At 36.7% G+C, this 11205-nt stretch overlaps 1 protein-coding gene across 2 annotated transcripts; it reads right to left on the bottom strand.

Moving 5' to 3' along the window:
* Positions 1 to 1239: 1239 nt before the first annotated feature.
* On the bottom strand, positions 1240 to 2292 carry LOC129570965 (uncharacterized). Of its 2 annotated transcripts, XM_055450700.1 has the most exons (4): positions 2105 to 2292; positions 1846 to 2028; positions 1562 to 1744; positions 1240 to 1488 (listed from the first exon to the last, which is right to left on the bottom strand). In XM_055450700.1, exons 1-3 carry the CDS (start codon positions 2109 to 2111, stop codon positions 1578 to 1580), a joined length of 357 nt encoding a protein of 118 aa, XP_055306675.1. In that variant the 5' UTR covers positions 2112 to 2292; the 3' UTR covers positions 1240 to 1488; positions 1562 to 1577. The 2 variants fall into 2 exon arrangements, with proteins under 2 accessions (XP_055306675.1, XP_055306665.1); XM_055450690.1 differs by having other exon boundaries at positions 1246 to 1744; positions 2105 to 2288.
* Between the last annotated feature and the right edge of the window lie 8913 nt (positions 2293 to 11205).

Below are 11205 nucleotides of genomic sequence, written 5' to 3'. Positions count from 1 at the left end.
TCAAGAGAAATTTCGTGTAGAAACCTTAAGTTCAAAGTTGCCGTTGCTATACTTACATATCGAAGCAGGTCACATTTTGTTTCCATGTTCAAGAAGATCAGATAAGCAATTGAGATAAGTGAAATCAAAGAGTGTTCTGTTTTAGTTTAATGTAACGGTTTTTCAACGCATTTTATTCACAATTACTGATATTTGTCGAATTCAGTTCGAAACAGAAACATGTCATCGATTATTATTTTTCTTTTTCAATCAACAAATTTTGTTTTGGCCTTACAACGCTATCGCTTTGGATAAATAACTTAATGATAAACGGAATAATTTACGGTGAATAAATAAAGTTGACTGAAAAACAAAACTCATTTTGCATCGTACTTCAAGTGACGGTTGATTTTGTTGGAAGCCTCTTGAAGTCCACGTACGAACGCTTGATACTCTGGATCGCGGTCTTTGCTGGTTTTTGCGTGCTCAGGAATGTCGAGTGAGTTGTAGCGGATGCCATTCTTGATTTTCTCCGGATCAATCCAGAATCGAATCTTTGCATCGGCTGATGATTCGTTTGATGGCTTGCTACGGCCACACTCGCACCATTTCAGGTTGAATTCGGTCTTGCGACACTTGCAGCTCGCCGGATCGCTCTTTTTTTCGTTTGATTTCGTTGGACTGTTGCCCATGATGACTCGTTCGTGTGATGGTAATTTCTGATGAGAAAATTTGCTTTTTGATTACTGGCCAATCGGGTACTCGTCCAGAGAGAATTTGATACTCGCCACTCGCGTGCTCGTCGTGAAGCGTGCTCGTCGTATTGGAAAAGGTCAGTTTGCTGTGATTTGAGATAACTTCAAGCCAATTCTCTCTTCAATCCCCAATTGAACTATCTCAATCGAATGCCAATTTCAAACTGTTATCAATAGTCAGGTTTGCATTCGGCTTTTATACCTTGCTTCAGATCGATGTCGATATTTCAACTTCCCGTTCGTGAAAGAGAGAGCTGAAAATGCGTTTTCAAACCAAGTAATCAAGACAGCAAAAATCGGCCCTTCAAAACAAAAAACATTTCTCATATACAGCTCAAACCGAGTAAGCTGAGCACAATCAAGCATTTAATCGTTTTCGTGAACCAATTTCCCTGTTGATGCCAAATGAAAAAGAACATTCAAAGAATCAATGCAAGAACAAAGACATGGTGTTATAATTTTTGTTGTTTTTATTTGTTACAGGATATTTCGCAGTGTCAACGAATTTACGTCATACAACAACAGAAGAACAGCTGACAGTCAAAAGTTTGATTGCATTTTGCGAACAAGCATGAGACTTGCCACTGAAATGAAACATTCGATTCATGCCGTTGTTATGCTTGGTTATAGATTTGATTATACGAAGAAAAAAACAGGAAAATATCAAACATTTTTGATTTGCAAATACACGATATTGTTGTATTTATTTCAATCGGTTTGGCTTCGGTACAATGCAACGATTGATTTCGATTTGCTAAAACGTACAACTAAAATTAGCAGGTTGAATAGATCCGCTGAACCATGAAATTTAACGTTTTTTGTTGTACGTTTGGCCTGAGTTGTTTATTCATTGTGCTTTTCACGTTGCCTAACGAAATCGGTGTACTTCAAGTATTCGGCTCGATTTGCCAGTTCATCGTGTTCGCGAATGAATGTGTACGTGGTTTTTTGAAGCGTCGATAATGTTTCGCGCAATTCTTGTCCAACACTGCTTGCACGATAGCGTGGGTCTATGAAGGGAAAATCGATGAATGAAATACCAAGGCATAGTATAGAAATAGAAACAAAAACAAAATCGAAAAACATATTAATTAGCTATTGCCAAACTCACCTGATTGTCCCGATCGGCAATCATTGCGTTCCTCGATGAAGCATTTGTATTTGAGGTGCTCGGCTTTCTTTGACAGATCATTGTGTTCTTGGACAAACTTATGGGTGTTTCTTTCCAGAGCCGTCAGTGTTTTTCGCATATCCATTGACGACTTGTCCGTATTGTATCGTGGGTCGTCATTGCCTTTCGAACAAATAAAAAAAAACTTGAAACAATCGAAACACACTCACTTTCTTCGACTCCATTTGAATAGAAATACCATTCATTTTGTCACGTTCAATGTGCCTGTGTCCAAAAATGAATAATTGAAACGCAACTGAAATTATGTGTCTCTATTTAAAGCACGGAACAAAATCGCCAAATATCCGAATCAATCATCGATCAATGGCGTACTGAATGCGTTGACATGGCATAGCCAATTATTTAGCATGTCAATTATGGTTGAATCGATGAGTCTTTGCAGTACTTTGGTCGAAAATTTGCAGAATTGCTCGAAATGAAGCCGCGTAGATAAACATCCGATCGAATTTTTGGGGATTCCTTGTAAAATATACAAACCGCGATGAACTGTTTATTGATTTTCAAGCCGAAAATGAATGCCATTGTGATGGAAAGATTGTTTTTGTTTATGACTTATTTTTCGTTCGGTTCAGAGAAACGGTTTTGAGTGATATCAATTGAAATATTCTGTTTGTTCCGAAAGATAACAAAGAAGTCTATTCTGAAAATTGATAAGTAAGGAAAATCGGCTGGGTATTTATCTACAGTGTAGAAACAAGATACAGTATAGAAACAAAAGATACAAAAGAAGTCTTCTTCACATGTTATCAGCGAGCGATTCTTAACAATCAATTTTTTCATTCGTTATCAATTTCACTGAAAACTATCAGGGCCTGTCCCAGATAGGGCGCAAGTGGTGCGCCGCACCACGGCGCTGGAGCGCCGAAGGCGCGCGAGCCTTAAAATTTGTGCAAACTGGCAGAAAAATTGGAGCGCTTAAATTGCTTAAATTTTCCAAAAATACGTAGAAAAATTCAGGCGTCGAGAGCGCCGAATGCATCAAAAGCATTTGATCAGCTTATATATATATTGAAGTGCCAATAGATTTCGTTACAATTATTTATTGACAATCATTTCATTTACATGTGTGTGTGTGTGTGGCATTTTTCGTTAAAGAGTGCGACACTCTTTACGCTCTTTTTTTCCTTACACTATGCCGACTATGCCTATGTTCAATTTGAAACCGTCGAATTCGAGAACGGATATTTTCACTGCAATCAGTTGGTGTGGTTTGACACGGGTAAAATGAGCAAGTAATGTACAGCAGAGAAGAGAATACAAAAAAAAAACCAGGGATGTCATTTTCAATGAAATCAAAGTGTGAGGAGATGAAGAAAGAGCATGATATTTAAAGCGCTTTTTACCAATTTAAAAATATTAAACAATAAGATTTCAGTATTTATTCAACCGAATATAAAATATATTCAGTTATTTTGAGGATCCTTTTCCATGTAATTCTCAGTAAACATGTGTATTCAAGCGCTATATTTTTGAAATGACAAAAAAAATTGGCTCGCGTGCCTTCGGCGCGCTCCTCGGATTTTTTTTTTTCGTTTCTTTCATATATACACGAAACAGTGTATTGTACACCATGAAGTTCATAATATGAACGATACACACAATAGCGTACAGAACTTTTCTAACAAGAAAGTTACTCGTTTTGAGACAATTTTGAGTCTATTTCTTTTCATCCTAAGAAAAGGGCGCCCTGGAAATTTTGCACCAGGGCGCAAAGAGCGCACGGACAGGCTCTGAAAACTATTCAAGATTTAAAAACTATGAATTAAGTCCATTCTACCGTAGAACAAGTCACAAAACACAATACGTTTGATTTTGAGCACTATTTCAAGGAACTCATTTATTCGAATTTAAAGTTTAACATTCGATGGAATTAAACTCTTCACAAAATCAGTTGCGGTGGTTTTCCTTGTTTCCATTGTTTGCGTTGTATCGCATGCTTTGCATTTGCAGTTGTTTTATCTCTGCATTCTTTTTATCGACGACGCGTTGTGCGTTGATCGACATATTGAGGATCACGTCAAGATTGTGTTCCATTCGATTGACTTGTGACCGCAGCATATCGATTTTCTGTTGAATCTTCCGCGGCGAATCTTGAGTTCACAGAAAATTGCCATTAGGATCAACGGAACTGTCATCACCATTGACACCAAGGGGCAATCCACTCAAAAGTAATACATAATACCTGCGAAGTAATACGAAGTAATACTAGGTAAAATTGGTATTACTTTTGATAAAGTAATACTCCTTTTAAAAATAATACTATTGTTTGAAAAAAGTAATACTAAAGTAATACAAGGTAATATTTACATTAGTATTACTGAAAGTAATACTAATACACAGTATTACTTTTGAGTGGTTTGCCCCTCGATTGACACTCTACATACCTGACATTCTGAATGCTTGTTTGCGGCGAAACAATTGAAAAACGAAGTATGAAAAGTTCTGCCCAATGCTGCACTTGAACAAAAGTCTGATGCAATTCCTAGGAAAATCCAGTTCCGTTTCAAGCGAAGAAGCGACTTAAATGAGTTGATGAAACTAAAGATCGCTCTTATATAGTGCACAAAAGATCAACAGGACAACAATGAAAAGTAGGTGAGAACGTTATAATAAAAAATATTTGCAAGATTTTTGTTTTTGCTTTGAATTCTTTATTGCCATGTTTAATGTTACACTTGATTTAGGTCGATCATTTATCGTATTTGTTTTCCGGTCGATTGTTGATTAACTGTTTCAGTTCATTATCTATTTTTTCCATTTTTACGGCCATCTTATGCAAACGGGTTGCATTCTGTTTTTCCTCTTGTTGTAATTCATGATGTTTCAGTCGTATTGTTGATAGCTGTAATTGCATTTTCAACAATTTGCTATCGCTTGCGCTGAGACCATTTACCCATTGCGATGGTGACATCTTTCCTTTGTTGCCTATTTCAATGAGGTTGAAATTAATTTGTATTCCAATTCCTTGATCCGATTATAATAATTCGTTATTATAGAAAATGTTAATTAGCTTGCAATTTACCGTTCATTTTGATGTATGTTCCCAAGCACACCAACTGAAATTTCTTAATTCTATAACTGGATTACTAGAGCCGTCCTTATAATTCGACGCTACTGTTGTTTCTGAGCTAACAACGATCGCGCTATTTTCTTTAAGTCCAAAAATACCACAAGTAAACGTACTCGAAGTATAAACAAGATGCAGCTTGCATACTTACATACTTACATACAACAATCCATTTTATGACTGTGCTCAAGAAAGAAACAACAAACAAAAATGTCAACCATAAAAATCAACAACCATAGCCAAAAAAATGCACATCTGAAAATATTTTTGTTTAATTTTAAACCGAAAATAGCAATACTAAAAACAGTAAATTCCAAGAACAAAAACATTTTGGGATATTAAGAATTTTTATTGCCGAATTTAATCCTATTTTCGAACATCTGAATTCTTTTTTAGCATATTTATTTAATTTTTTGTTTCACATATGACATGGTCTGCTACACGTGACACTGTTACGGTAATAACTTCATTTATTTATAATTATCGGCATGTTTCATTTCTTTGTTTCGAGCTACCACAGAATGATCCATTTGTGTTGGTACAGGAAAATATGCAGTGGTTGACGTATTCAGCACAGGCATTTGATTGGTATTTCGACTTTTTATTGTTTCAAGTCTGTTTCTGGCATCGGTTAACATGACTTTCACTTGCTCGATTTCCTGTTGAGCATGTGTGAATTTCTCCTCTTGAACATTCACTTGGTGCTTCAAATGGTTTAATTTCTGTGATCGGCTCATCATCAAATTCCGTTGTTGGGGAAACTGAGAGTCTTTGCTTCCTTGATCCATGTGCTTCAAACTACGTTTTTAAGTGAAAACTTTCTTGACTGCGTAAAAATGTGATTATGCACGACGCGATGATTTTGGCAAAGTGATAGATTAAACAAAAGATGTTGTTAACGAAAATAATCGTCTGGTCGTTGAAAACTGCTGCTATCAACTGCCTCATTAGCATTAAAAAACAGTTTGTCAATCGTGTTTACTTACCATGCACTCAGAGCAAATCATTTGAATTCAATTTAATCAACAAGCGACGAACAAGCAGAAAAAAAATTTCGCTGTGAAGTGAAAATAAGCGGCGATAAGCAGTAGTCCAAACAATCACAAGCAAACAGAAATTGGCACAGAAAAAGAAACAAAAATACTTCAAATATCAGTTTTTTTATTATGGAACTGGTTAATTTTTTTTGCCCATATGAATTTCGTAAGAAATGGTAATTATTGCTCGAGCCAAATTTAAATTGACTTTGTCTTTCGTGAGATGACATATTGATCTACCGGCCGTATTTCATCACTTCTTCGATATTTTCTCAGCTCTTGCATTAAGTTGAGTTCATTGCGACGCAAATCCACGCTGTGTTCTTTTGCAGATAAGCTGATTACCGCTTTACGCTCAGCTACCTCGGTCATGACTTGGGTATTCCGTGAAATGCTTTCCGATTCTTCAAGAATCGATTTATTGGCACTGTCTCGACCTTTGCGCACCCGGATAAAAAAAAATCTCCAGTTTTACTTTCTTATAAATTCACGCTTTTGCACGAGCAGAAATACTTACGTGACATTGTTCTCTCGAAACTGACTCTAAAGAATGCACTCGATTGAGTTATCCAAATATAAATGAGGCGATTTTTTCTCTTATTGACAAAACAGCCGTAGATAAACAGTCGATTAGTCGAATGATACTTACAGTTTTGATGAGCAAAATACCATCAAAAGAAACAATAAAGCATATTTCGCACTGCGTGATTTTCATTATTTACTTAACGTTGTTTATCCTGTTGATTGTTTCGAAACGAGCATGAGCTGGCTGAGTTGGTCAAGTAATCAAGCGAAAATACACAAAATAAGGGCTATTTTTGAAAACCAAATGAAAAATAAAATTTAAGACTGAGTGCATTCTTTTTGGCCGTTTATTTGATAAAATAATGTATCGATTGTTCGAACAGTATCAAGTGAATCAACATGGAATGCTTTGGTAGCAAATCAATTCAGAACCGATGGAATCGTGGATCTCGGGCGACCTCCATTGATCTTTTCAGCCCGCAGACGGCTGAACTGAGCGTTTTGAATTCACTGTCCATTTTCTTCATTTGTTCGACATTCGGAGCGTTGGTCTGACGTGTGTCGGTAGCATCACTTTTATAAATTGCTTGATATTGGCGTTTAAATGACTCGAAACTGGATACAACAATTTCACCGCTGACGTTCAGACGACTTGTGAGTTCTCTGGTATTCATCACAGTTTTTGTTCGAAATTCGGTACTCAGAACTTGGTGATCGGTATCGACTGATTGAAAATTTTCGCTCGAAAAAAAGTTACGCCGAAAATCGCAGGCGACAATTTTATGTTCTTAAGCCTTTGCTGTACTTCAACCAAATGAAAGACAATTGACAAATTTAATATGCCATGCACAAAAGTTGCAAATGCAAATTCGTTCCGTCGCAGAAAGATAAAAGTTGCTGACACCTGAAGAAAGCAGATATTTCTTAGAATTGTGTAAGCCAATTAAAAACGACCGCTCAACTGTTTACACACATTGTGTATTCAAGTAATATTTATTTCGACCAATTGGCCACATTTGTTAACATAATTCAATCTCGTCATTTATAATGAGTCACATATTTCGGCCCGTCTCGCATGAATCATTGCAAATCGTCTGTGTGTCGTCTTTGATTTTAGCCGGATAATTCGTATAACCGTTCTCTGATGTCGTTGAGCGTTTTCCGGACCTCGACAATTTCCTCTTGTGCATTCAAAAGGCGGCCACGATGCTCAAGAACACGTTGCTCTAATTTCAAAAGAGATTGCGACCTTTGAATTTGACATTCCCTTGTCAACGTCTTTTGCTTCTGAATGTCTAGATAAGTCTGACGTTTTTTATCTGTCGAAATTCAACACCAAATTAAAGGTAGAAAACAAAATTGTTTAGAATGAAATCTATGTAATAGCGTACCCATTTTTGATGAGCGTTTTTTTTGTGCCTTCTTTCTATGATTCAAACTTCAGTCAGGTGATGTTCGCAGTGACACTTGTAAAAATAGAACAGTCACCGTGGATCAACGAGCAAAAACTACGTAATTTATTGATTACTCGATTGTGAAGTGAGTATCTTGTCTTGAATTCACATTTCAAAACACAGACAATCGATACATGGCATATCACATTGCCGTGCTAGTTGTCATTGCACAGCAAAATGACATTTGGAAATATAAATCGCTTTTGCTTCCATTCCAGTGAGTTTTTATTTGCGTGATAAGACAATTTGGTGCTTCATTTCGCATATCGAACGAATTACATACATTTATTTGTTGTCATTACTGAAAATTTGCACTTTTTTATTCATTATTATCGATTTTTATTTATGTAAGACCATAATTATTCGCATTTTGTTCCCCGGTTGAAAAAGAACAAAAAAAGTCGATTCGAAAATCCGATTGTTATTTCATGTCGGTGTTTATGCGATCGAAAGAGAGCGAAAAGAGAGAGACAGAGAGAGAAAGCAACGTTGACAGCAAAACCGTTCAGATTGCCGGGCCATGTTGAAAAATAAACAAAATCAATATCAACACAGAAAGTCGATTGAGACTCAAAGACACAATGCTGAGTATAATGAACCGTTTTGTTGGCCGAAACATGCTCGGTGCATGCACGTCGCCAAGCAGAAATGCTGGTGCGACAATAAATACCGTTTGAAAAAAAGTCGAAAAGTGTGAAAACAAACAGAGAGAGAGAAAGAGAGAGACAGAGTGGATAATGTGCGCGTAGCAATAACAGAGAATCAATCGAAAGGGAAACGAAACCAAATCGAAAAAATCCGCCCATTTATTGTGGCTCTCGTTAATTTCTCATGATACAAACACAAACGGCAAAAGGCGAACACAATCAAACAATGCGCGTCATAAATATGAAAGAAAAGAACACAATCCCAAACGGAGACATGCTGAAGACAGTGACGAACTGTGTTCTGGAGAAGAGAAATAAAAAGAGTCACACATAAAATGCAGATGCTGGTTTTCTTTATGTCAAACAGTTTGCTGTTTTCGGCGTTATTGTTCGATGCATTGCAATGGTTTTATATGGGCTGCGATTCCGGTGAGAGTCAAACTGGCACACATGTGTGCGCTAGAACACTGACTGTGCGTAATTTTTGCTTGCGTAAAAAATCAGGACCCGATGTGAAAATGTCGCCTCGAAAAAAAAGCACAAAGCGTTCAAGAGAAAAGAGAGAGAAAAAGATCGGATATGCTTTGCAATGGATATGGCCTCCGAAAAATATTGCCTTTCTTCATTCTTTTTTGCGCTAGCATTGAAAATTTCAAGTGCTGCCTTTCATAGGAATACCATGCCATTAACGACATAGTCTCTTTGCGTTCGTTTCGACGGACTATGGATGTTTTTCGGGATTGTATAATACTTATGCGTGGGAATTATCAACATGTGCAACACATTTCCTTCATGTGTACAGTTACACAGATTGTTGTTCTTTTTTTTTCTCGTGTTCATTCTTTTCTTTCTTTCGGGCATCTTTCCAAACTTTTTTCATGTTTCATTTTTCATAACGCGTTCAACACTGCTTACACACTCGTTTTCTGATCTCATGTGGCAAAATGGCCTTTTGAGGAAAAAAAGAGAGGAAGAAATCGAGTCGCAACACTATGTAAACAGTGAAAACGGCTTTGAAATCCATATCGATGCAAAAAAGGGGCAGCAGCAAAAAGAATATATAAATTAATGCCATATGTGCTTGTGTAATTTTTGGTTTGAAATTTATGATACACAGAATTTGGATGATGGTTTTTTTTTTCTCTCCCAACACAGTTTTTTTCTTTCGTCTTGGCTTAACTTTGATCCCAATCGACGAAAGGGACGCCACATGTACTTGAACATCGTTGCCGAGTTGAAACATTATGAGAAATTAACCCAAAAGCTTATGAATTAGCAAATAATAGCCTACATATACGATTGAACACGAACGAGAAAAAAAAACAGTTCGGTCTGAAAACAACGTCGCCAATTTAAGCCTTAATTGGAATTTATGAATTATGGCCAATATATTGTTGCCGAATTGAAAACTCATTCAGACTCGTAAATACAAAATACTTTTTTCTACCGTTCTTTTTTCTGCTGACGCATACCGTTTTTTACGCTGTGTATTTTTGGATAACGTTGCGTTTCTGGTAAGGATAAGTGACTCTATTGAAACTCATAAGACGCATACACAACCACTTTTTAACGACGCTGTATTTCAATTCGAAAAACGAATTTATCGCATTCCAGTCGGTTTTATTTTGCACATTAATAACTGTGTAGATTTGGAATTTTTCGCATTTTCCCATAATCCATGAGATTCCAGTAGACAATTATAGAGACATATGCGCATACATTCCAGAAATATTATCATTTGCTGAAATGAGCGGCTGGGGATTGATGCAACACATCTGTTGGTGCGATTTGTAATGCCTGAATTCTCATCTCCTTATTTTCTCAAATTGTGCACTTCTGTGAAAGTGGTAATTAGGGTAGTCTCTCTTTACGCATTATTGAGACAATTAGAATATTTCATGAGAATTTATACCTGTTGCACTTCAGGCGCTCACTATAAACATACAAACGAAGGATTTATGCAAAATGGCATTCAGGCATAGAGCAACGTGGTCAAAAGGGTTAGAAATGTGTATAAATTGAGAGTAATTTCTGGAGTAGCATCAGTTTCAGTCCATAGTTGGACCCATAGAGAACTTTGTCATAACAAAACCCGTCAATCAACGATTACTCTTTTCTGACACTCTGAATCCACACATAGGTTTTTTCGATTTGAATCATTTTAGGTCTTTGTATAGATTCAACATTTTTCTTCATCAACGAATTTTCAAAGTCAACATCGCATCGAGTCCAGTTTGCATTGCTGCTATTTTTTCAGTCATCAGAGGAAGAAAAATCAAATTTTCATTCTAATTTACAAAGAAAAATCATATTTCAAGTCTTTGTTGAGTGTGAAAAAGAAAGAATGAGAGCTCCAGTGATTGATTTCTCCGACCATCTCATCAACGACGGGCCTAGAGATGAACTTGCTGTTTACATTTGCAATCACAATGTGAACGGTGAACATTGTGATGCCCACATTTTGAGAGCAACGAGCGTAAAACTGTTGACTCTCGACATTATTTGTGCCGAGGACGACGATTGCATAAACATTTACGATGAACCAACGA

Source organism: Sitodiplosis mosellana, unplaced genomic scaffold (genome assembly GCF_009176505.1).
Source record: "Sitodiplosis mosellana isolate CC-2019 unplaced genomic scaffold, AAFC_SMos_1.0 Smas_scaffold_1, whole genome shotgun sequence".
Classification (NCBI taxonomy): Eukaryota; Metazoa; Arthropoda; class Insecta; order Diptera; family Cecidomyiidae; genus Sitodiplosis; species Sitodiplosis mosellana.
The sequence above is the reverse complement of the archived record's forward strand: the minus strand, read 5'-3'. Positions and strand labels throughout refer to the sequence as shown.